This window comes from Trachypithecus francoisi, unplaced genomic scaffold, assembly GCF_009764315.1.
Source record: "Trachypithecus francoisi isolate TF-2019V2 unplaced genomic scaffold, Tfra_2.0 Lachesis_group4, whole genome shotgun sequence".
Lineage (NCBI taxonomy): Eukaryota > Metazoa > Chordata > Mammalia > Primates > Cercopithecidae > Trachypithecus > Trachypithecus francoisi.
The window spans coordinates 126,713,679-126,740,453 of NW_022681469.1; the positions used below are offsets into that span (position 1 = coordinate 126,713,679).

The 26,775-nt window shown below is 45.3% G+C and overlaps 2 protein-coding genes across 14 annotated transcripts in view; both read right to left on the minus strand.

The window, feature by feature from the left end:
* RABGEF1 (RAB guanine nucleotide exchange factor 1) overlaps positions 1-26,775 on the minus strand; it is a 1,203,668-nt gene that overhangs the window by 527,394 nt on the left and 649,499 nt on the right. The gene's annotated exons all lie outside the window — the stretch shown is intronic.
* CRCP (CGRP receptor component) overlaps positions 8,427-26,775 on the minus strand; it is a 344,305-nt gene continuing 325,956 nt past the window's right edge. For both annotated transcript variants that reach the window (XM_033193417.1, XM_033193419.1), the window contains 2 exons: positions 17,109-17,166; positions 8,427-10,812 (listed from right to left, as the gene is read on the minus strand). In XM_033193417.1, coding sequence (XP_033049308.1) covers positions 10,663-10,812; positions 17,109-17,166 — 208 coding nt within the window. In that variant the 3' untranslated portion in view covers positions 8,427-10,662. The remainder of the gene's footprint in view (positions 10,813-17,108; positions 17,167-26,775) is intronic.

Here is a 26,775-nt window from a genome sequence, read left to right on the forward strand (position 1 = left end):
ATCCACCCGCCTCAGCCTCCCAAAGTGCTGGGATTACAGGTGTGAGCCATCGCGCCTGGCCGATTTTTTTATTTTTTATTTTTTTATTTTTGTAGAGATGAAGTCTGACCATGTTTCCCAGGCTGGTCTGGAACTCCAGGGTTCAAGTGATCCTCCCACCTTGGCCTCCCAAAGTGCTGGGATCATAGACGTGAGCCACCACACCCTGCCTTAACGGTTTTTAAGTGTACAGTCCAGTGACATTAAATATATTTAAAATGTTGTAAACCATCACTACTATCCATCTCCATTACTCTTTTCATCTCGCAAAACAAAAAACATATACCTATTAAACAATAACTTCCAATCCCCTCTTCACCCACCCCCTGGAGACCACTATTTTACTTTCTGTCTCTATGATTTTGACTATGCTAAGTACCTTGTATAAGTGAAATCATACAGTATTTTTTGTGTGTAACTGGCTTATTTCATCTAGCATAATATCACTAAGGGTCATCCATATCGTAATGTCTGAACATTTTTTTTGTTTTTTAAGGCTGAATAATATTTCATTGTATGTATATGCCACATTTGGCTTATCCATTTATTCATTGATGACTATTGATTGTTTCCATATTGTGTGTGTGTGTGTGGTTTATTTTGGAGACAGAGTCTCACTCTGTTGCCCAGGCTGGAGAGCAGTGGTGTGATCTCCATTCACTGCAACCGCCACCTCCTGGGTTCAGGTGATTGTCCCGCCTCAGCTCCCCGAGTAGCTAGGATTACAGGCATGTGCCACCATGCTGGGCTAATTTTTGTTGTTGTTGTTGTTGTTTTGGTAGAGACCGGATTTCACCACGTTGGCCAGCTGGTCTCGAAATCCTGACCTCAAGTGATCCACCCGCTTCGGCCTCCCAAAGTGCTGGGATGACTGGTGTGAGCCACTGCGCCCAGACTGTTTCCATTTTTTGCTACCACGAATAAGACTGCTGTGAACATGGGTGTATAAATATTTTTTCAAGACCTTGCTTTCAATTATTTTGTGTATATAGTCATCCCTCAGTATCCACAGGGGATTGGTTCTAGGACACACTGAGGATACCATAATCCACAGATGCTCAAGTCATTTATTTAAAAAGAGGTGGTATTTGCATATAATCTATGCATATCTTCTTGTATACTTTATTTTATTTATTTATTTATTTATTTATTTATTTATTTATTTTTTTGAGACGGAGTCTCGCTCTGTCGCCTGGGCTGGAGTGCAGTGGCCGGATCTCAGCTCACTGCAAGCTCCGCCTCCTGGGTTTACGCCATTCTCCTGCCTCAGCCTCCCGAGTAGCTGGGACTACAGGCGCCCGCCATCTCGCCCGGCTAGTTTTTTGTATTTTTTAGTAGAGACGGGGTTTCACAGTGTTAGCCAGGATGGTCTCGATCTCCTGACCTCGGGATCCGCCCGTCTCGGCCTCCCAAAGTGCTGGGATTACAGGCTTGAGCCACCGCGCCCGGCCTATTTATTTATTTTTGAGATGGAGTCTTGCTTTGTCACCCAGGGTGGAATGCAGTGGCCTGATCTTGGCTCACTGCAAGCTCCGCCTCCCGGGTTTATGCCATTCTCCTGCCTCAGCCTCCCGAATAGCTGAGACTACAGGCACCCACCACCACACCTGGCTAATTTTTTGTATTTTTCGTAGAGACGGGGTTTCACCGTGTTAGCCAGGATGGTCTCGATCTCCTGACCTCGTGATCCGCCTGCCTTGGCCTCCCAAAGTGCTGTGATTACAGGCTTGAGCCACTGGGCCCGGCCTACTTTATTTTTAATAGTAACTAAAGGACACTTACATGTATAGAATTCTCAGTTGACAGGATTCCCCCCATCCACCCAGCATGCTACATCTATCACTGCACCCACTTCTGGACTCCACAGTTTCTGCTGATAAATCAATTGACAATCTTATTGAGAAATCCTTGTACATGACAAGCAACATTTTTTGCATTTTTTTTTTTTTTTGAGACAGAGTCTCACTCTGTTGCCCATGCTGGAGTGCAGTGGTGCAATCTCTGCTCACTGCAATCTCCATCTCCTGGGTTCAAGTGATTATCCTGCCTCAGCCTCCCAAGTAGCTGGGATTACAGGTGCTCGCCACCACACTTGGCTAATTTTTTGTATTTTTAGTAGAGATGGGGTTTTGCCATGTTGGCCAGGCTGGTCTAGAACTCCTGATCTCTGGTGATCCACATCCCTTGACCTCTGAAAGTGCTGGGATTACAGGTATGAGCAACGGCACCCAGCTAACTTTTTTTTTTTTTTTTTGGCTGCTGCTTTCAAGATTTTTTATCACTTGTCAGTTTGATGATAATGTGTCTTGGTGTGGATCTGTTTTTGGTTAATTCTATTGGAGTTCATTGAGGTGCTTTGATTTGTTGTTTCATGTCTTTCTTCAATTTGGGGTACTTTTTGGCCATTTTTGCAAATAATCTCTGTCCCTTCTTCTCCTTTGCTGAACTGCATAATGTATATCTTGGTCCTCTTGATGCTGTCCCCTAGTCCCTTTGGATGCAGTCACCTTTGTTTGCTCTTTTCTTTTTTTTTCTTTTGAGACAGAGTCTTGCTCTGTCACCCAGGCTGGAGTGCAGTGCCACGATCTCAGCTCACTGCAGCCTCCGCCTTCTGGGTTTGAGCGATTCTCTTGCCTCAGCCTCCAGAGTGGCTGGGATTACAGGCGCCCGACACCATGCCCGGCTAATTTTTGTATTTGTATTTTTATTTTTATTTTTATTTTTATTTTTTTTTGAGAAGGAGTCTCGCTCTGTCACCCAGGCTGGAGTGCAGTGGCCGGATCTCAGCTCACTGCAAGCTCCGCCTCCCGGGTTCACGCCATTCTCCTGCCTCAGCCTCCCGAGTAGCTGGGACTACAGGCGCCGCCACGTCGCCCGGCTAGTTTTTTGTATTTTTTTAGTAGAGACGGGGTTTCACCGTGTTAGCCAGGATGGTCTCGATCTCCTGACCTCGTGATCCGCCCATCTCGGCCTCCCAAAGTGCTGGGATTACAGGCTTGAGCCACCGCGCCCGGCCATTTTTGTATTTTTAGTAGAGACGAGGTTTCACCATGTTGGCCAGGTCCTGAACTGCTGACCTCAGGTGATCTTCCTGCCTCAGTCTCCCAAAGAGCTGGTATTACAGGCATGAGCCTGTAACATGCCTGGCCTGTTTGTTCTTTTCTGTTTGCTCTTCAAAGTAATTTCAAATGTACTTTCTTCAAGTTTGTTAATTCTCTCTTCTGCCTGCTTGATCCTTCCATTGACTCTACTGAATTTTTCAGTTTATTGTATTTTTCATCTCTAGAATTTTTGTTTTGGTCCTTTTTATAATTTGTATCTCTTTATTGATATTCTCATTTTATACATATATAATTTTGCTGATTTCCTTTAAATCTTTGTCCATGTTTTTCTTTAACTATTCAAGCATATTTAAGATGGTTTTGTTTTAAGCTCTTTGTCTAGTAAGTCTGATACCTGTCTCTTCAGGAATAATTTCTTTATTTTCTTTTTTTGAGATGGATTCTCGCTCTGTTACTCAGGCTGGATAGAGCGCAGTGGTGCGATCTCAACTCACTGCAACCTCTGCCTCCCAGGTTCAAGTGATTCTCCTGCCTCAGCTTCTTGAGTAGCTGGGATTACAGGTGCCCACCACGATGCCCAGCTCATTTTTGTACTTTTAGTAGAGTTGGGGTTTCACCATGTTGGCCAGGCTGGTCTCAAAACTCCTGACCTCAGGTGATTTGCCCGCCTCGGCCTCCCGAAGTGTTGGGATTACAGGTGTGAGCCAGTGCGCCCGGCCTCTCCAGATATAATTTCTGCCACTTCATTTTCTTCCTTGAAATAGTCCATGTTACCTTGTTTTTTTAAATATGCTTTGTGATTTTTGTTGTTGTTGGAAAGTAGGCATTTGAAAAGGCAGCCACTTCTTTGCATATTGGGTGTGTGCCAAGGAAACTCCTTCACTAATAAGCAGGACATTTTTTGTGTCTTGGGATCCGCCTGAGGAGAAAGCGAAGTGTCTTGGCCCATTTTGTGCTGCTATTACAGAATATTACAGACTGGGTACTTTATAGAGAACAGAAATGTATTTCTCACCGTTCTGGAGACTTTAAAGTCCAAGAGGAAGGTGCCCGCATCTGGTGTGATAAGGGCTTTCTTGCTGCGTCCTCACGTGGCAGAAGGCAGAGGGTACAAAGGGATGAAATGTATGTCCTCACATGGCAGCAAACCCTTTATACAGTGGTATTAATCCATTAATGAGGGCAGAGCCCTCATGACCTCCCATTAGGCCCCACCTCCCAATACTATGGTAATGGGGATTACATTTCAACATAAATTTTTGGAGGAGAGAAAAACATTCAAACCATAGCATTCTCCCCTAGCTCCCCGAAATCCATATCCTTCTCACATCCAAAATACCTTCATTATATTCCATCCCAATAATCCCAAGAAGTCTTAATTTTTTTCAGCATCACCCTTAAAAGTCTAAACTTCAAAGTCTTATTTAAATCATGCCGGGTGAGGTGGCTCATGCCTGTAACTTTGGGAGCATTTTGGGAGGCTGAGGCGGGCAGATCATTTGAGGTCAGGAGTTTGAGAAAACCTTGCCAACATGGAGAAGCCCCGTCTCTACTAAAAATACAAAAATTAGCTGGATGTGGTGGTGCATGCTACTCCCAGCTACTTGGGAGGCTAAGGGAAGGGAATTGCTTGAACCCAGGAGGTAGTAGTGAGCTGAGATCACACCAGTGCACTCTAGCCTGGGCAACAGAGCAAGACTCCACCTTAAAAAACAAAACAAGGCTGGGTGCGGTGGCTCATGCCTGTAATCCCAGCACTTTGGGAGGCCGAGGCGGGTGGATCATGAGGTCCGGAGATCGAGACCATCCTGGCTAACATGGTAAAACCCCACCTCTACTAAAAAAAATACAAAAACTTAGCCAGGTGTGGTGGTGGGTACCTGTAGTCCCAGCTACTCAGGAGGCTGAGGCAGGAGAATGGTGTGAACCCGGGAGGTGGAGCTTGCAGTGAGCCCAGATCGCGCCACTGCACTCCAGCCTGGGAGACTGAGCGAGACTCTGTCTCAAACAAAACAAAACAAAACAAAAACCTTGTCTGGGAAATCTGCTGGTCCCCTTGTTAATTTTTTCTTTTCTTTTCTTTTCTTTTAGGTGGAGTCTCACTTTGTCACCCTGGCTGGAGTGCAGTGGTGTGATCTCAGCTCACTGCAACCTCCATCTCCTAGGTTCAAGTCATTCTCGTGCCTCAGCCTCCTGAGTAGCTGGGACTACAGGCTATACCACTGCACCCGGCTAATTTTGGTATTTTTGAAGAGACAGGGTTTCACCATGCTAACCAGGCTGGTCTCGAACTCCTGACCTCAGGTGAGCCACCTGCCTCAGCCTCCAAGTGCTGGAATTACAGGCATGAGCCACCATACCCGGCCCCAGACAAGGCTTTTATTTCGGGGCTTGCGCCCCAGTACAAGGATGCTCCAGCTGACTCTCTGAAAAAAGTCAGTAGTTTTTTATTAGGCAAAATGTGGGAATTGGCATCAGGGGTAAGGTTTGCAGGCTGAGCTGGTAGCGCATGATGGGCAAGGCATGCAAGCCAAACATGTCTGGTTGCAATCTTGGGTAAGGGCCATTTGGTGGTCTGGCTGGCGACAAACGGGCTGTAAATCAATTACTCAGCATTTCTTTCTGAGGTGGAACACTCCACAGCCTTGGTTTGATATTTAGATCTTCTAAGGTCAGTTCCTGGAATTTTTTTTTTTTTTTGAGACAGCGTTTCACTCTGTCCCCTAGGCTGGAGAGCAGTGGCACGATCTTGGCTCACTGCAACCTCTGCTTCCCGAATTCAAGCAATTCTCATGACTCAGCCTCCAGAGTAGCTGGGACTACAAACGTGTGCCACCACGCTAATTTTTTGTATTTTTAGTAGAGACAGGATTTTGCCATGTTGCCCAGGCTGGTCTCGAACTCCTGAGCTCAGGTGACAGGTGATCCACCCACCTTGGCTTCCCAAAGCTGGAATTACATGCGTGAGCCACACGCCTGGCCTATTTCCTGGAATTCTTTAAGTGAAAAGCATGGTTAAATATTATGGCATCAGTGAGGTAGTGGTGTGGGGTTTTTTGTTGTTTTTTAATTTTTGTGGGTACATAGTAGGTGTATTATTTATGGGTTACATGAGATGCTGTGACAGTCATGCAATGTGTAATAATCACATCATAGAAAATGGGGTATCCATCCCTTCAAGCACTTATCTTTTGTGTTATAAGCAATGTAGGATGGGTGCGGTGGCTCATACCTGTAATCCCAGCACTTTGGCAGGCCGAGGCAGGTGAATCACCTTAGGTCAGGAGTTCAAGACCAGCCTGGCCAACATGGTGAAACCCTATCTCTACTTTAAAAAAAAAAAAAAAAGCCGGGTATGATGGTGCATGTCTATAATCCCAGCTACTCTGGAGCTGAGGCAGAAGAGTTGCTTAGAACCTGGGAGCAGAGGTTGTAGTGAGCTGAGATGGTACCACTATAGTCCAGCCTGGGCGACAGAGTGAGACTCGGTCTCAAAAACAAAAACAAATAAAAAAATAATTATACTTTAAGTTATTCTTATTTTTAAATTTTTTTTTTTTTTTTTTCTCTTTTTTGAGGCGGAGTCTCACTCTGTCTCCGGGGCTGGAGTGCAGTGGCGGATCTCAGCTCACTGCAAGCTCCGCCTCCCGGGTTCCCGCCATTCTCCTGCCTCAGCCTCCCGAGTAGCTGGGACTACAGGCGCCCGCCACCTCGCCCGGCTAGTTTTTTGTATTTTTAGTAGAGACGGGGTTCACCGTGTTAGCCAGGATGGTCTCGATCTCCTGACCTCGTGATCCGCCCGTCTCGGCCTCCCAAGTGCTGGGATTACAGGCTTGAGCCACCGCGCCCGGCCTTATTTTTAAATTTTAATTATTTTGAGACACAGTCTCGCTTTGTCACCCAAGCTGGAGTGCAGTTGCGCAATTTCAATTCACTGCAACCTCCGCCACCTGGGTTCAAGTGATTCTCGTGCCTCAGCCTTCTGAGTAGTTGGGATTACAGGCACCCACCACCATACCTGGATAATTTTTGTATTTTTAGCAGAGATGGGGTTTCACCATGTTCGCCTGGCTGGTCTCGAACTCCTGACCTCAAGTGATCCACCCAGCTCGTCCTCTCAAAGTTCAAAGTTCTGGGATTACAGGCATCAGCAACCATGCCTGGCCTTTTTTTTTTTTTTAATTTTTGTCGGTAGATAATAGGTGTATATATTTACGGGATACTTTGATACAGGCATGCAATGCATAGTAATCACAGAGTAAAGGGGGTATCCATCCCCTCACGCATTTATTCTTTGTGTTACAAACAATGCAATTAGGCTCTTTATTTTTAAATTGAGGCTGGGCACGGTAGCTCACGCATGTAATCCCAGCACTTTGGGTGGCCAAGGCAAGCGTATTGCTTGTGCTCAGGAGTTTGAGACCAGCTTGGGCAATGGGATAAAACCCTGTCTCTACTAAAAATACAAAAAATTAGCCTGGTGTGGTGGTGCACACCTGTGGTCCCAGCTACTCAGGAGGCTGAGGTGGGAGGATTGCTTGAGCCCAGGTGGAGGCTGCCATGAGCTGAGACTTTGCCACTGCACTCCAACCTGGGTGACAAAATGAGATTGTCTCAAAAAACAAACAAAAACAAAAACAAAGTACAATAAATCACTGTTGATTGTAGTTACCCTGTTGTGCTATCAGATAGATCTTATTCCTTCTAATTATATTGTTGTATCCATTAGCCATCCCTCCCAACCCCCACTACCCTTCCTAGCCTCTGATAACCATTCTTCAAATCTCTACCTCCATGAATTCAGTTGTTTTAATTTTTTTTTTTTGAGATGGAGTCTCACTGTGCTACCCAGGCTGGAGTACAGTGGCACGATCTTGGCTCACTGAAACCTCCGCCTCCCAGATTCAAGCTATTCTCCTGCCTCAACCTCCCAAGTAGCTGGGATTACAGGCACCTGCCTCCACGCCTGGCTAATTTTTGCATTTTTAGTAGAGATGGGGTTTCGCCATGTTGGCCACGCTGGTCTTGAGTTCCTGACCTCGTGATCCACCCCCCTTGGCCTCCCAAAGTGCTGGGATTACAGGCGTGAGCCACTGAGCCTGGTCAATTTTTATTTCTGAAACATTTACTGTTAATGTGGTAGGAAAATTACACGGAATATATGTGCATTTCTTATAAAGTTAAGTCTTCCAGAACGTGGTTTAACAAAAAACTGAAGCTAAATTCAGGTCTCAAATATAGAAACTTAAACTTTTCTTGAAATCCAATTAAAAATGTAGATCTAAATAAAGTCAGTTTTTTAAGAAAAAAATCACACATTTTAGCTTCAGTCAGATTTCACTTTATTTGTATCCATGACAATATTAACTCTTCAGATTTATAAGATGACAAAACTTGATAATTACCTGGAAACAATTTATTATTAACTAGGTTAACCCTAAATCCATCAAGAAAAACCACCTAACATATTCAGTGTTAAAAAGAGACATTACGACCAGCCTGGCCAATATGGCAAAACCCTGTCTCTACTAAAAATACAGATACTAGCAGGGTCTAGTGGTGCACGCCTGTAGTCCCAGCTACTCAGGAGGCTGAGGCACCAGAATCGCTTGAATCTGGGAGACAGAGGTTGCAGTGAGCTGAGATCGTGCCACTGCACTCCTGGGCGATACAGCGAGACTGTCTCAAAAAAAAAAAAAAAAGAGACAATAATGAGACAGATCGGCACACAGCACACATATGCCCTGAGAAATAAATCAACAGCTCCCAGTAAAATTCCCAATACCCTAGAGAGATTTAAAAGTACAATCTGGTACTTTCGTTTTTTTGAGATGGAGTCTCGCCCTGTCGGCCAGGCTGGAGTGCAATGTGCGATCTTGGCTCACTGCAACCTCTGCCTCCCCAGTTCAAGCGATTCCCCTGCCTCAGCCTCCTGGGTAGCTGGGATCACAGGCATGCACCACCACACTCGGCTAATTTTTTATATCTTTAGTAGCGAAGGGGTTTCACCATGTTGGCCCGGCTGGTCTTGGACTCCTGACCTCATGATCCGCCCGCCTCCACCTCCCAAAGTGCTGGGGATTACAGGTGTGGGCCACCACACCTGGCCCTAATCTGGTACTTTCAATGTTGCCTATAAACAGATTTCAGCTGAATCTCAGATGGTAAGGTCAAGATGCACGGAACTGCAATCAATTGCCTGGGGAGTGGGATGGATGGATGGGCAGGAGGGTTGGAAGAGAAGTAATCCAATTAGCATTGAAAATGAAAGAGTACCAATTTGGAAAATCGAATGTCTACAATCATTTTCTTCCCTAAAATAGGGAAGACAGGGAATGTGGAAAATCCAATTCTCAGCAATATTCGCAGGACCTAAGGCAACAACCACATGCCTGGGGCAACTACACTTTCCAAATCCTGAATTCCTGAATATTAAAAAGGTTTTCACATGGTAATAATCTTATTTATTTATTTTATGAGATGAAGTTTCCTCTTGTTGCCCAGGCTGGAGTGCAAAGGTGCAATCTCAGCTCAGTGCAACCTCCGCCTCCCGGGTTCAAGTGATTCTCCTGCCTCTGCCTCCCGAATAGCTGCGATTACAGGCATGCACCATCACGCCCGGCTAATTTTGTATTTTTTTTTAGTAGAGATGGGGTTTCTCCATGTTGGTCAGGCTGGTCTCAAACTCCTGACCTCAGGTGATCCTCCTGCCTTGGCCTCCCAAAGTGCTGGGATTACAAGCGTAAGCCACCGTGCCAGGCTATTGTGTCCTTTTTAAAGGAGCAAACAATTTGACTGTTGTGCAAATGAGGCTCACCTGGTCTCAATATGAAGCACCTGTCCTGGGCTGCTGTCTCAGGGCAGGAAAGTGGGATGGTCAGGAAGGCAGCCAACATTGTTTCTGCTGCCACTGTCACTAAGCCTGCAGTGCCTGTTTTCAACTGCAGTGATCTGGTCCCTAACATTTAGCCTAAATAGTGAGGTGGTAAACGAAGCCCCTGCCAGCAGAGAAAAGGGGCTCTAGAGCTGTTGAAGGATTGGCCAGGCCGGTTCTTTTCTTATCTCTGTTGTTCTCGAGGAAATTCCTCTAAGGTGAGCCAAGGTCAGTGACTCATTTTAACTTAGAGTAACTCTCTGGGGCTCTAACCAGATTCCCAACAGTGCTCTGAGCCCCTGTTTAGTAAGTTCCCAGGGAAGCAGATGAAACTAATTAGGACATAGCCCACCAAAGAAGACACAAGCATTTTCCCCACTGTGTATAGAGACCTCCCCACAACTGGGGCAAAGGCCGTGGAGGAAATCTTTCAAGCACAGAGGGGTCCACGGTCACTGTCCCCACCTTCAGCTCTCTGCCCTGACAACCTCAGCCTGTCTTCACCATGTTTCTTCTCCCCAAGGCACAAATATTTCTTTTTAGCTTATTTTTGTGATGTACCCAACTAACCATGAAGCCAGGCCTGCTGGGATAGAGGGTATAATCAAATAAACAATCCTCTCAACATCCAGGAAACGGCTGCTGGGCCTTCTGACTTCATGAAACGTCAGGGCCAGCTGTGCTCTTCTACGCTGGGTCCTCTTCGTCCATTGCCACGTCACTGTTGGTATTCTTCTTCTGCTCAGCCTCTGGCCCTGCAGGCAGAATGCTGGTGACAGTGTGGAGAAGAGCTTCAATCTGCTCCTCCGTGAGCCGCTCTTCACTCTCTTCCACCATCTGCAGAAGGAAAGAAAATCCTCCAGGGTTACAAATGAAACTCACAGCCCTGGGCAGCCCTGCCCACTGTGCTCACAGTCTCAGCCCGGCCTCCTGGCACACAGATCTCACGACCTGGGTCCTCATGAGTCCTCTCCATCTTCCAGATGGAAGGGTGGAGCCAACTCACATCCTGGACTAAGCCAATGCGACTGATCAAAATGGGTCAGTAAAAACCGAGTTGTAGGATAGCATTTTTCTTTAAAGAAAAGGAAAACCCCCAGCCTGGGCAGCATAGACAAACCCCATCTCTTAAAAAAAAAAAAAAAAAAAAATCAGCCAGGCATGGTGGTGTGCACCAGTAGTCCCAGCTACTCGGGGGTCTGAATGGGAGGATCACTTGAGCCCAGGTTGAGCCAAGCACTCCAACCTGGGTGACAGAGCAAGATCAACTCTCAAAAAAAAAAAAAAAGAAAGGAAAACACTAACAGTTATACAACCACCGACACGCACAGAGAGAAGTCAACAGGTTGCATATGCATCTCTGAGAAGTTATACGGCACTTTATGACTTTATGTACTTTTATATTTCACAAGCACATCTGTAATTTTTTTTTTTGGAGGGGGGGATGGAGTCTTGCTCTGCACCAGGCTGGAGTGCAGTGGTGCCATCTTGGCTCACTGCAACCTCCGCCTCTCGGGTTCCAGCAATTCTCCAGCCTCAGTCTCCCGAGTAGCTGGGACTATAGGCGCGAGCCATCACGCCCAGTTAACTGTTTGTATTTTTAGTAGAGACAGGGTTTCACCATGTTGGCCAGGATGGTCTCGATATCTTGACCTCGTGATCCACCCACCTTGGCCTCCCAAAATGCTGGGATTACAGTGTGAGCCACCGCGCCCGGCACACAGCTGTAATTTAATGAACATCAACACAGTTGATGATGCCCACTATGTGCCAAATGGTTTGGAGCATTCTTCTAATCCTCACTCCCACTAGCAACAGCCCTGCGTGTGCCTGGAGCTGCATCTTGCACTTCCCGTCCAGCATTTCCTTTCATCCTCTCAGCAATGCTGCCAAGAGGTAGAACTGGAATCCCCAGCCAGGCCTGCCCAGTCTAAAACCCACAGTCCCCCACACTCCACACCACACTGCCCATCAAAAGTCCACGCAAAACCTGGTTTCTGATGTGGCCCCAGAAATCTGAATCTAGAGATGATACACATAGCCTGAGCCCCTAATTCTAAACAGAAGTAGGTCGTCAGCTGTCTTTTTAAAAGCAGCATGCAGGCAGTCAAGTTACTTAACCCTGTTTGCTTGGTGGCATCAACCACCGATCACAAACACCTTTCTCAGCTCAAGGTGGCCAGGTCCTATTCCACAGCATTCCCCACAGCAATCTCTGAAATTCGGCAAATGGAACCACAGGGAGTTCCAGAAAGAAATCCTGGCAGACTGAAGTAAAACAAGACAATAGGACAGGCCTGCAATCCTGGAGAGGATCCCAGTCTGACCACCTCACTTTACAGACAACAGCACAGTTCAGGAAGTCATGTGACATGCCCAAGGTCACACCACAAACTCCTGGCAAAACCCTGGTCTCTCCACTCACTTCAGCCCAAAAGTGTTTCTGCAACTAGATAATAATTCTGGTGTCCCAGGATGGCGGGGGAGGATCCTGAGCGAATCAATGGGGGCTACTCCCTATGATGCTGTGAAATAAAATGACCATTTTCTAAAGATTTCATGGCTCAGGAAAATGTAAATTCTCTTCGGAGAAAGAAACAGTCTTCAACCCCCACTCCCCCTTTTTTTTTTGAGACAGAGTTTAACTCTTGTTGCCCAGGCTGGAGTGCAATGGGGTGATCTCGGCTCCCTAGTAGCTGGGATTACAGGCATGCACCACCACACGCAGATAGTTTTGTATTTTTAGTAGAGACAGGGTTTCTCCATGTTGGTTAGTCTGGTCTTGAACTCCTGACCTCAGGCGATCCACTAGCCTCGGCCTCCCGAAGTGCTGGGATTATAGGAGTTAGACACCATGCCCGGCCAAAAACCCATGTTTAAAATTAGACACGCAAAATTACAGTCTATGAAAAGCAGTAATCTAACATGTACTGCCCCCAAAGAATAAAGCAGAGAAAAGAGGAAAATAGCCAAGATTTGGTTATTTAATCCAGAGAAAAGATGATCTCCGTTTGAGGAAAGAATGTGCAGAAAAACACTTTGCTAAATTCACTAACGGCCGAACCTTTTATCAACATCCAATCCTCAGGGTTATAGTCAGGACCTTTTGTTTTTCAACCTAAGGTTCCCAGTCACAGGAAGAAACCCTACACTGCATTAAACTAAATGAAATACAAACAAAAAAAACCTTTCAGAAATAAAACACTTACTAGCACCTCTTGGATCACTAGCGTAAATGACGGTGCCTACGTTTTCCCTCACCCCTGCCTTTTCTTTTCCCAAAGAGGGTGGGTCTTACTCTGTCACCCAGGCTGTAGCATACTGGCGCAATCGTCACTTACTGCAGCCTCAAACTCCTGGGCTCAAGCAATCCTCCTGCCTCAGCCTCCTGAGTAGCTGGGACTATAGCTATGTGGCACCATGTCCAGCTAATTATTTTTTATTATTTTTTTGTAGCGATGGGGTTGCCCAGGCTAGTCTTGAACTCCTGGGCTCAAGCGATCCTCCCACATTAGCCTGCCAAAGTGCTGGGATTATAGGCATGAATCACTGTGCCTGACCCTTCACCTTTTCTTTCCAACATAGGAGAAACATTTCAAGAGTAAAGTTCAAAGCACCATCTCAAGGTTCTCAGATACCAACCATTTCAGGTAGTTCAGAACATAAGGACAAATAAATGTAAAAGTCCAAAGTATCGACAGCTGGGTTAACACAAATGATAAACTTTCATTATCTCAGTCCCAGGAGCATCAAACTGGGTTGCTGATCTCCAAAATTGGCAACTCGAAGTTGCCAAACCTAATGTCCTACTTTCCTCAAAATGAGTCAAAGATCTGAGGGCAACAATGTACACTATTAAATATTTGATCCAGAACAGTTTACTGAACCTGGCTTTCTAAATTTCAATTTTCTCTAATGTAAAATGAAAGTAACGCCTACAGCAAGGACAAAAGGAGAACATATGTAACAGTGTTTTACAAGCAGTAACACTCTATATGAGTTAAGACTTCATAATCACGAAATTACTAACAGGCCTAAATGGTAGTGCTGTTCAGGACAGTGGCCTGTGAGGTCACAGGATTCACTGACCTCAGGCCGGAGGGCTCACAAATCATTCCAAATCAATACACAACTGGGCACGACAAGTCCTAAGCCGGGTGGCCACCTCATTTCCTCACTGAGCCTCTGAGTCAACAGGCAGTCATCAGAGGGCCACGGCAAATCATGGCTCAGGCGTAACTGAAGAGGTGAGGTTTCAGCCTCCAAAAGACACCTGGCTCCCAAGTGAATGGTAATAAATGTCGGACACTGGGACTATTTTCTGGACCCAGGGAGAAAAAATGGCTCTAGTGTTGACATAGGGAACTTCTCACTCAAGTCCTTTGAGCTTTCCACTGTAAGTGAAACCTTTATTTCTTTTTGTTTTCTTGAGATGGAGTTTCGCTCTTGTCACCCAGGCTGGAGTACAGTAGCACAATCTCAGCTCACTACAACTGCCACCTCCCAGGTTCAAGCGATTCTCCTGCCTCAGCCTCCTGAGTAGCTGGGATTACAGGCTCATGCCACCACACCCAGTAAATTTTTGTGTATTTAGTAGAGATGGGGCCATGTTGGCCAAGCTGGTCACAAACTCCTGACCTCAGGTGATCCACCCACCTCAGCCTCCCAAAGTACTGGGATTACAGGTGTGAGCCACTGTGCCTGGCCATTTGCTTTTTTTTTTTTTTTTTTTTAAGACAGGGTCTTGCTTGGTCACCCAGGCTGGAGTACAGTGGCACTTTTTTTTTTTTTTTTTAAAGACAGGGTCTTGCTCGGTCACCCAGGCTGGAGTACAGTGGCACTATCATAGCTAATTGCAGCCTTGAAATTCTGGGCTCAAGCAATCCTCTCACCTTAGTCTCCTGAATAGCTGGGACCACAGGTGTGTGCCACCACACCTGGCTAATTTTTTAAAATTTTTCATAGAGATGGGGCCTTACTATGTTGCCCAGGCTGGTTTTGAATTCTTGGTCTCAAGCAATCCTCCCACCTTGGCCTCCCAAAGTGCTGGGATTACAGGCATGAGCCACCATGTTCAGTCAAAGCTTTCATTTCTTATTCACTCTCTGGTGAGAAGAGATACTGCTACAAACCTTGGTAAACAATTTGCTACCTTTTGTAGCCAAATTCCAGAGTGGGAAGAATTTGGGTGTAAAATGGTTCAACTGCTGAGAAACAGCAGTTTCTACTAAGGCCTACATACTTTGTAGAAAGGAGAAGGAAACCATCTTAGGAGATGCCACACACATCTTTCGTCTTATCAAGTATAAGTACTTAGCTTGGAGGAGCAAAGTAAAGCTTCTGAATCAGAAGGTCCCAATCAGCCATTCACCAGCCCTCTGGGCTAAAATGGAGAGGACACTTGCCCCCTTCCAAGACTGTGGGGAGGGCATTCAAAGTGACAGACAATCACAGGCGCCAGGACCAATGTCTGGCACACCCCACGCACTCTCTTTTTTTTGAGATGGAGTCTTACTCTGTCACCCAGGCTGGAGTGCAGTGGTGCGATCTCAGCTCACTGCAACCTTGGCCTCCTGGGTTCAAGTGATTCTGCCTCAGTCTCTCGAGTAGCTGGGATTACAGGTGTGTGCCACCATGCCCAGCTAATTTTTGTACTTTTAGTAGAGATGGGGTTTCACCACTTGAGCCAGGCTGGTTTTGAACTCCTGACCTCAGGTGACCTGCCCATCATGGTTTCCCAAGTGCTGGCATTACAGGCATGAGCCACCGCGCCCGGCCCACCCCGGGCATTCTCAATAGCAGCGAATCTTCCCCCAAGGAATGATAGCACTTTCCACAGGCTGTGGCTGAGGTCACGCTAATCCTCATCTCTTCTCTCTGCCTGTCATTAAGCCATGAGTAACATATGTTGCTGATTAAAGCTGGAGGAGACATGACATGTGATCTTTAACCCAGAGGGACACAGATTCGTTTCTTGCTGTTCTGTTTGTTTTTTCTCTCCTCTAAGCTCTAAGTTGAAACTCCCACACAGCGTAAAGCATGAAAATAATCAGCACACATGAGAAAGGGGTTTCTATTTAGCCTACAGGCGGGTTCCCAGAGAAAGGCATCCTTCATGGAAGGAACTGTTCTAATTTAATTTTGGGTACATTCTGAAGGACAAAAACAACCCTAGGAAGACAATGAACAGCTTTTTTTTTTTTTTTTTTAAACTGGCAGTTAGATGGCCTGCTTGACACTTGTCACGTACCGATGCTCTCTGCCCTGTAATAAGAAGGCATTGGCCACAGCGTGCCCAGTGGTGGCCCGGGTATCTCCCTGGATCATTTCCCAGGCCCAATACCCCATTGCAGGCTCTCTACTCTGGCTGCCTCCTCCTGTTCCAAAGCCTATGCTCTCAGTGCAAAGCAGACTCCACAAGTGATGAGGCTGCACTAAATAAATGGTTTCATGCAGGGAAACAGGATCACATTCATCGTTTTAGATGTGATCTCTGACGGTGATGTGGGAGATGGACTTGGGGAGCCAGGGAGAATGGGGAGAGGACAACCGCAGGAGCCGTGTAGAGAAATAATGCAGAAATCAACGCAGTGCAGGAGGGAGAGAAGCAAGAACAGAAGACAGAAGCAACAGAATTTGGGGACTCCGTGACTATGAGATGAAAGGAAGAGAATGGCTTGCAGGTTTCCAGCATGGGAGGCTAGGCCAGGAGATGAACAAGGAAGGGAGCTGGTGGGACAGCGCACACATGCTCCCCTCACCCAGAAGGAGAGGAAACAAGAGTGGGGTGAAGGGTGGGCATGGGGGCACAGAATGTTCACCAGAGACATGCTGAGTTTCATGTTTTTATGCAACATCTGGTTGGCAACAACCCCTACAGGGAAGCAATGGCCAGAATGGCCTGGACATCAGGGAGACGGAGAGCCGCCAAGTCATCAGCCGAAATCCTAGGGGAGGAATGAAATCTCCTCCAGTGTTTTACGGTCCCTAAGTCCACACTAACTAGGATCAAACTGGCAAGGTCTCCTTTTCCTTAAAAAATGGGATGGTTGGGCAGCCTCTTCCAAAAAAAAACAACAGTTCCTAGCTTGTCCACCACAGCCGCCTCCCCAGTGCAGGCACCCTTCGCTCACCAGCTGGATCTCCACGGCGGTCACAGGCCGGTGGTTCAGCAGCTGGAGCTTCTCAGCTCTGTGGAGGGAAAGTACAGCGTTGAGAACTCGCATAGCCCTAAGTCCTGAGTCCTGACTGAGCTGCACAGAGAATACTTTGTCAGATAAAAAATGGGAGAACCACTGCAGTGTGGCTCTCAGTTCCTTCAACTGTAAACCGAGAGAATGGGAACAGGAGCATGTGTGTGAGTGACTCCCAGCCCAGGGTACGAATAGGTATCAGAGGCGTGATTGTAGGAAGCAAAGCAGCAGTGCATGTGCCATTTTAAAAACAGGAGGATCATTTTCTTTTTCCTTTTTCTTTTTTGAGATAGAGTTTCGCTCTTATTGCCCAGGCTGGTTTGCAGTGGCACGATCTTGGCTCACTGTAGCCTCCACCTCCAGGGTTCAGGTGATTCTCCTGCCTCAGCCTCCCAAGTAACTGGGATCACAGGTGCCCACAACCATGCCCAGTTAATTTTTTGTATGTTTTTAGTAGAGACGGGGTTTCATCATGTTGGCCAGGCTGGTCTCGAACTCCCGATCTCAAGTGATCCACTCACCTTGACCTCCCAAAGTGGTAGGATTACAGGCGTGAGCCACTGCGCCCCGCCCAGGATGGTAATTTCTGTCTGGAAAATGTGAAGAAAATAATGCTTTCTTCGTCCAAATTACAGAAAGTACCAACTAACAAAATCACCTTGGGCCAGGTGTGGTGGCTCATGCCTATAATCCCAGCACTTTGGGAGGCCAAGTGGGAGGATCCCTTGATGCCAGGCATTCCCGATCAGCCTGGGAAACACTAAAAGACCTTACCAAAAAATTAAAATAAATTAGCTGGGCCTGGTGGGTTGTGCCTGTAGTCCCAGCTACCTGCAGTCCCAGCTACGGAGGGCAGAGGACAAGGGGGTGAGGCAGGAGGATCACTTTAGCCTGTACTCCAGCCTGGGTCCCAGAGCCACACCCTATCTCTAAAACTAAAAAATTAAAACACACAAAATCATCTTGTGTGGTCATCTCTTAGAAATGGGTGAATTCCTTTTTGAGATTAATATTTCCCAGATTTGACCTATTATCTGAGTGACAGTTAGATATAGTGATCATCTGCCTCAAAGAAAGACACAGTTCATTGCTGAAAGCGGGGCTGAATCGTGTGGACGCTGAAAGACTACAGAACTTCGAGGAGATCAAACAACTGCAATGACCACCCCCGTGCAGGTGACAACTTCTACATTTCTCTCAATTTGACTCTGGGGCTGCAGATCCATCTTTCCAATCAGCTCAGTAAGTATTTATTGCTTTAAAGACCTTCTGGAGTGAAAACATGAAGAAGCCACGACTCCTGCAGCCATGTGTTGGGGGAAGCAGAACAATTACCCACTCTCCCTGAGCCTCAGTTTCCTCATCTGTGAAACAGGAACGATAACAGTACTTACTATCTTATGAGAGGATGAAGAGGGATGAAAATCTTCCCAGAGGCCGCTGCTACCATTTATTGCTTGCTTTCCATGTGGAAGTACATTGAATCCTCAGATTTCACTGACACTGAGATAGTAATTAACTTGTCCACAGTTGCAAAGCTAGTAAATGGCAGAAAAGCTCCTGTTCTTGGCCATCTGCTTCTAGTGTACATGTGATAATGGATGGAAAGTGTCATAATGCCATCTGTCCCACAATAATTTCTCCATAAATGGCAGTCATTATTAGGGCAGCTCTAGTCAAGTTCTACTTCTTGTAATCCCAAACATTTACTCTAGACTTAAGAAGGGGACTCCACAGAGATGACACTTGCATTAGACCCTGATGGCTTTTCAACACAAAACGGATGGGAGGGACAGGGACAGACAGTCAGGGCAGGAACAACACAAGGACATGCCCACAGGAAAGAAAGCTCCCGGAGTTTTAGGAAACAGCTAAAGAGGGGTGGGACACGGGGTGAAAGAGTCATTTGGGATAAGATCAAAAAGGCTCTGACTATCAAGATGCTGGGTGTAATTCGGTCAGTACAGGAGAGCAACCAAGGAAGAGGGGCATGCTCTGGCTGGTGCTGGCAGCGATTCTGGAAGACCCACAAAAAATGGAGGCAGACAGTGAGGAATGCACTGTAACACCCCTGGGTGAGTGACAGTGAGGTTATCAAGTTGGCCAGCAGCAACAGGCATGCCAGTAAGCACACGTGAAATGCTTCCCGTCACCCTCAGGTAAAGTCAAGAGTACTTTACAACTGCCTAGATTGGGTGGGGTGGGGGAGGAGGAGTGAGGGAACAGAGAGAGTCAAGGTTAGGTTGTTTAGAAAAAAATACATATTTAAAATGAAATTTGAGTTTATAGTACCTTTATAACTCTGAAAAGGCTTCTGTCAAAAAGTGTGTCTAGTTTGGTCTAGAACTAAAGGAAAAAACCAGCACTAGCTTTATTTGCAAGGAGTTACATGAAACCACGGAGTGGATATTATGCTCCAGAGACCAACTGTGGAGCGAGTGAACCAGGACAGAACACCATAAAGCGCCTCCATTTAAGGGGCCAGAAGCCAGACGCAGTGGCTCACATCTGTAATCCCAACACTTTGGGAGGCTGAAGTAGGAGGATCACTTGAGGCTATGAGTTCAAAAACAGCCTGGGCAACAAACTGAGACTCTGTCTTTACAAAAAATAAAAATAAAACAATTAGCCAAGCATGGTGGCACACACCGGTAGTCCTAGCCACTCGGGAGGCTGAGGCAGGATTGCTTGAGCCCAGGAGTCTGAGGCTGCAGTGAGCTATGATCACACCACTGCACTCCAGCCTGGGCGACAGAGCGAGAAAAGTAGGTAGACTGTATCAATGTAGAAGTCACTGGATTTGCCAACCAAGAGGTCATCGGTGGCCTGTGCAGTTCAGTGGAATGACAGCTGTGCCGACAACTGGACTGAGGAATGATTGTGGAGGAAACAGCCTCTTGATAACACAGAAGTAAAAAAGCAACTCCAGCCGAAGTTGGGAGGGTCTGGAAGAAAAGTAGAGAATGGCCACTGGCTGGGGAGACAAACACGTGGAGAGGCTGAAATTCCAGGAGGGAAAAGTCAAGACCCTCAGAAACTGCTGCCCAAATCTCCAGCCAAGGGGCTCATGTTCCACCGAGACCACGGTGAGGGGAAAGCAGCAATCAGTCAGAAATGACTGGAAGGGAGATGAGTTCATTCCGGGTAGTTTTCTCAGTTCCCACCTGAGAGGTTTCCACGTGAAGAGGGAGAAGAGGGATTGCAAGGACTAAAAGCTGCAGGGGATCTGGTAACAAGATGACCAGAATTAAGATCAGCAACGACATTCACAACCGCTCCCTGAAAAACTCCAGCTCGAGGTCGAACCACCAGGCAAGTTCCCTGTCCTACATCCAAGGAGCTGAGCACTGCTGTGGTCACAGCAGGCCCCCACACACTGCACACTCCAGTCTGGGGTATTGGGGGAGTTAAGAGGGTTGGGACACAAACATTCCCCACTGGCTTCAGAACCAAGCCTCTTCCATTGTGTCTACTTTCTCCCCTTGCTTCTCAACTCCCCGCACCCTAGCTCTTGCCCCAGTGATCACCAAAACTGTTCTTGCTTCAAGGACCTGGTGTCCTCCACACATAGTGACTGCTCCTCGATCCTACTCCATCCTGTTGGTGACATGTGACACTGCTGATCATTCCCTCCTTGAAACTGCCTGCCCTCAGGGCTTCCATGACATCTTTCTCAATTCTTTTCTGATCCTTCCAACTCTCCCTTCTTCATCTCCTGGATTTTCCCTTCTTCAGCAAGGCTCAGGCACTCTCATGGTGCTGACTTTCATCCTCTGACCCTCCTACTGACGTCCTCACCCAGGCCTCAAAATCTCAGCTACCACTACAGGCTGTAACCAAGAAGTCCGTGCTTTCTGGAGACAGAGAGAGGAGAAGGACCAGAGAGTAGCAGACCAGAGGTGGGGACGGGCAGTGGGGTGGGCGAGGTAGGGGGAAGTGCACATGGTTAATGACTATGAAAGAATGAATGAATAAGATCCAGTATTTGACAGTCCAACAGGGTGACTACAGTCAACAATAATTTAATTGTACATTTAAAAATAACTATAAGAGTATAACTGGATGTGTTATGCTCACAAATATAACAAGAGCTGCTAGTTCCCAGAGGAGGAGCCAGGCCCAGCCACCATGAAGAAGCCTGCTGCTCCCTCTACTGGCTGTTGGACACCACCTGTAGCGTTTGCTCTTGGCAGAGTCATGGAACCAAGCAATTAATCAAAGGGCTGAAGTTAAAAGGTTTAGAAAGTCTTTTAAAAAGATCTTTTAAAATCCTCGATTTTAGGATCACTAATGGAAAAAAGGGAACTAAAATTAATCCTTCTTGAATTCTACAGTCTGCTTTAAATTTATATAGATCACGGCCAATCATGAATCGGCTTGCAAGACAATGTCTATATATTTGTAGGTTTTTTGAACAGTATTTGTCCATACTTATAGTAAAAGATGTTGTGCTTAGGAAGCAATACATCAGCCCAGACAAAGAGCTGAAAAGAGGCCTTACAAATCAACTGTTAGCACTGCTGCTATAGGAGAAGATGAAGGAAGCCCACAAAAGCTTTTCTATCTCCACAGATTACAATGAAAAACTTCCAGACAGCTGGGTGCAGCGACTCATGCCTGTAATCGCAGCACTCTGGGAGGCTGAGGTGGCGGATCACCTGAGGTCAGGAGTTAGAGACTAGCCTGGCCAACATGGAGAAACCTTGTCTCTACTAAAAATACAAAAGTTAGCCCGGCGTGGTGGCATGTACCTGTAATCCCAGCTACTCAGGAGGCCAAGACAGGAGAATCGCTTGAACCTGGGAGGCAGCAGTTGCAGTGAGCCGAGACTGTGCCACTGCACTGTATCCAGCCTGGGTGACAAGAGCGAGACTCCATCTCAAAAAAAAAAAAAAAAAAAAAAAGAATCCCCAGACAAAAAACACAGAAATACCTGAGGACTCTGAAAAGCAAACAAAAGCAGGTGGTCTGGGAGGGAAACAAAACCTGAGAACCATCTGGAGTGGAGGATGGATGTGAGTTTCTTGGGGCTTTTTCCCCTCTTTTGTCTCAGGGCCTCAATCCTGGTGAAGCTGTGGTGGCCCCACAGGCAGCTCCAACTCCAGGAGAAATCCAATCTTTCTGGCCAGGAGACTGAGAGACCCAGGAGGAGCTCACAACTCAAGGGCAGCCCCCCAGACGGGGACCAGCAGCAGGCGTAGCCTGGAAGCCCTCGCTGTCCACAGTGCCCAAGAATCCTTTTTCCTTTTCCCTTTTCTACTTTCCCTGCTCTGCTCCAAGGACAGCTCTCTAGTAACAACCATACACAAGCTGGCAGGCAAACCTTTGAGAGACAATCGGAACTTGTGACTAGAGGACCCAAAGAGGGGTATCATGTGGGCCAGAGAGTAGGGAAGTTCCAGAGAGGAGAGCTAGAGAAGGGGACTCCTCCAAATTTGAGTATCAATCAACACAAATTCTAGATTCACCTGAGCTATTTATGTGCAGAACAGCACCAAAACAGCAAGCATGGAACAGACCTAGAACAGCAAAGACCCCGAATGAAAAGGGAGTGAGTTACACCACCAGTCTAGTCCCATATGCAAAGACCCAGAGTGGCAGGGCAACAGTTTCAAAACCAAATAACACTGAAATCCTTGCCCCAGAAGGCAAGACTGACTTGAAGTCTGAACCTAATTGGATAGACAGCCTCCTAAAACACAAACCAGAGTTTAACAGGACCCAGAGTCTAAACAATATAATACTCAAATGCCCAGGATACAATCTACAATTACCCAGACCAGGAAAATACGATTCATTCTCCAGGGAAAAGATAATCAACAGGTGCCAAGCCCATGATACCCCAGATGTTAAAATTATCAAGATTCTAATTATTATAACAACTGGGGGAAAAGGTAAACATTCCTGAAATGAATGGAATAATACAAGTTCTCAGAAAAGAGCAGAGTTATAACAAATAACCAAATGGAAACTTTAGAACTGAAAAACACCCGAAATGAAAAATTCACTGGTAGGCTTGATAACGGAAGATGCCAGAACAATCTGTGTGTATGCAAACAGATCAAGAGAAATTATCTCATTAGACTTTGAGGCTGCAGTGAGCCTGATGGCGCCACCGCACTTCAGCTTGGGCAACGGAGTGAAACCCTGTCTCTATTAAAAAAAGAGACAGGAAAAAAAAAGAGAAATTATTCCATTTGAACTACAATTTTTTTAAAAAAGGAACAGAGCCTCAAAGATCTGTACAGCAGTATCAGAGGTTTACCAGCTGTGTTTTTGGGAGTTGAAGAAAAGGAGGAGAAAGAGATTGGGACAGAAAAATATTTCAAAAATAGGTGAAAACTTCACAAATGTAGTAAGAAACATAAATCTACATAATCAAGAAGCTCAGCAAAGAAACTGGGGAAAAAAAGTTGAAACATATCATTATCAAATTATTGAAGACCAAAGACTTAAAGAATCTTTTTTAAATTTAATTTTATTTTTTATTTAATTTTATTTTTTTGAGATGGAGTCTCGCTCTGTCACCCAGGCTGGATGGAGTGCAGTGGCGTGATCTCAGTTCACTGCAAGCTCCGCCTCCCGGGTTCACACCATTCTCCTGCTTCAGCTTCCCAAGTAGCTGGGACTACAGGCGCCCAGCACCACGCCCGGCTGATTTCTTTTTTTGTATTTTTTTAGTAGAGACGGGGTTTCACCGTGTTAACCAGGATGGTCTCAATCTCCTGACCTTGTGATCAGCCTGCCTCGGCCTCCCAAAGTGCTGGGATTACAGGCGTGAGACACCACACCCGGCCTAAAAAATTTTTTTAGGCTAGTGAAGTGAAGCAGTGAGAGTACAGAGGGGATTAAAAAAAAATCTTAAAAGCAGCCAGAGGAAAATGACACATTAGAGTTAGGGTGATAGCAGATTTAAAAAATTTTTTAATTAATTATTTTTCAAAATATAGAGATGGAGTCTCACAATGATGCCCAGGATGGTCTCAAACTCCTGGCCTCAAGTCATCTTCCTATCTGAGCCTCCCAAGTGCTGAGATTACAGGCGTGATCCACTGCATCTAGCCTAATCACAGATTTCTAATCAAAAACTGTGACAGCCAGAAGTCACTGAAATGACATCTTTAAAGTTCTGAAGGAAAAGATCCAGGGAAATAATCCTTCAGGAATGAAAGAAAATAATGACATTCTCAGCTAAACTCTCTTACAAATAAGAGAGTTTGTAGCCAGCAGACCTGTTCTCAGAAAAGTGCAAAAGGAAGTTCTTCCTGGTAAAGTAAATGATAAAAAGGACACAGGGCACTTCAGGAATAGAAAGCAAAAGAAATGATGACATTTTGGGTAGACATAAAAGACATTTTTGTTCTCTTAAGTTCTTTAAACTATGTAAGAATATAGAAAGTAAATGTACCCTAGAACTTAAAGTATAATAATAATAATAATAATAAAGTAAAAAAAAGTAAATGTTAAAATACCACTAATAGTATGTAGATTATATGTTCCAATGTATGTAGTTATATGTTACAAATATAACCATAACACAAAAAGAAGGTAAAGAGACCTATATACACTAATTGGTAAAACATTAACTCTGGACTATAAATGGTCAGGCATGCATATTATTAACCCTACTAGTAACCCAGTAGGGATCCCTACAGTAACTACTAAAAAATAAACAAAAAGATACAGCCAAAAGGCTACAAATCTTTTTAGCTTTATAGATATAGAAAAAGCAAGTGACAACATTCAACATCCAGTCTCAGTAATTTGGACTTCCTAAACCTGGTAAAAGACATCCATGGAAAACCTAAACTAGCATCATACTTAATGGTGAAGGCCGGACTGTATTCCCTTAATATCAGGGACAAGCTGAGGATGTCTGCTCTCACCACTCCTACTCAACATCGTCCTGGAGGCCCGAGCTGGGGCAATGAAATAAGAAAAAGAAGGAAAAGGCATACAGATGAGAAAGAAGTAAAACTCTGTTTGCAAACACCATGACTGTCTGCATAGAAAATCCTAAAGAATATACTAAAAAAGTTCCTGGAACTAATAAGTGGATTTTTCAAGGCTTGAGGGCATAAGATCAATATAAAGTCAGCTGTATTTCTATATCAGCAATCAACAACTGGAAATGAACACCATTTACAATAGCATGCAAAATTATGAAATAGGTATAAATCTAAAAAAATTTGTGCAGAACCTATATGCTACACTGTTTTCAGGGACTAGAAGGTTCATGGTGGGTTGTTTTTTTAACCTTTGATCTTAAATTATTATTATGAGTTTTTTTTGTTTGCTTGTTTGTTTTGAGACAGAGTCTCGCTGTGTCACCAGGCTGGAGTGCAGTGGTGCGATCTCAGCTCGCTGCAACCTCCATCTCTCAGGTTCAAGTGATTCTCCTGCCTCAGACGCCAGAGTAGCTGGGACTACAGGCGCCCCCGCCACCACTCCTGGCTAAGTTTTTGTATTTTTAGTAGAGACAGGGTTTCACCATGTTGGCCAGGATGGTCTCGATCTCCTGACCTTGTGATCCACCTGCCTCGGCCTCCCAAAGTGCTGGGATTACAGGCGTGAGACACCACACCCGGCCTAAAAAATTTTTTTAGGCTAGTGAAGTGAAGCAGTGAGAGTACAGAGGGGATTAAAAAAAAATCTTAAAAGCAGCCAGAGGAAAATGACACATTAGAGTTAGGGTGATAGCAGATTTAAAAAATTTTTTAATTAATTATTTTTCAAAATATAGAGATGGAGTCTCACAATGATGCCCAGGATGGTCTCAAACTCCTGGCCTCAAGTCATCTTCCTATCTGAGCCTCCCAAAGTGCTGAGATTACAGGCGTGATCCACTGCATCTAGCCTGATCACAGATTTCTAATCAAAAACTGTGACAGCCAGAAGTCACTGAAATGACATCTTTAAAGTTCTGAAGGAAAAGATCCAGGAAATAATCCTTCAGGAATGAAAGAAAATAATGACATTCTCAGCTAAACTCTCTTACAAATAAGAGAGTTTGTAGCCAGCAGACCTGTTCTCAGAAAAGTGCAAAAGGAAGTTCTTCCTGGTAAAGTAAATGATAAAAAGGACACAGGGCACTTCAGGAATAGAAAGCAAAAGAAATGATGACATTTTGGGTAGACATAAAAGACATTTTTGTTCTCTTAGTTCTTTAAACTATGTAAGAATATAGAAAGTAAATGTACCCTAGAACTTAAAGTATAATAATAATAATAATAATAAAGTAAAAAAAAGTAAATGTTAAAATACCACTAATAGTATGTAGATTATATGTTCCAATGTATGTAGTTTATATGTTACAAATATAACCATAACACAAAAAGAAGGTAAAGAGACCTATATACACTAATTGGTAAAACATTAACTCTGGACTATAATGGTCAGGCATGCATATTATTAACCCTACTAGTAACCCAGTAGGGATCCCTACAGTAACTACTAAAAAATAAACAAAAAGATACAGCCAAAAGGCTACAAATCTTTTTAGCTTTATAGATATAGAAAAAGCAAGTGACAACATTCAACATCCAGTCTCAGTAATTTGGACTTCCTAAACCTGGTAAAAGACATCCATGGAAAACCTAAACTAGCA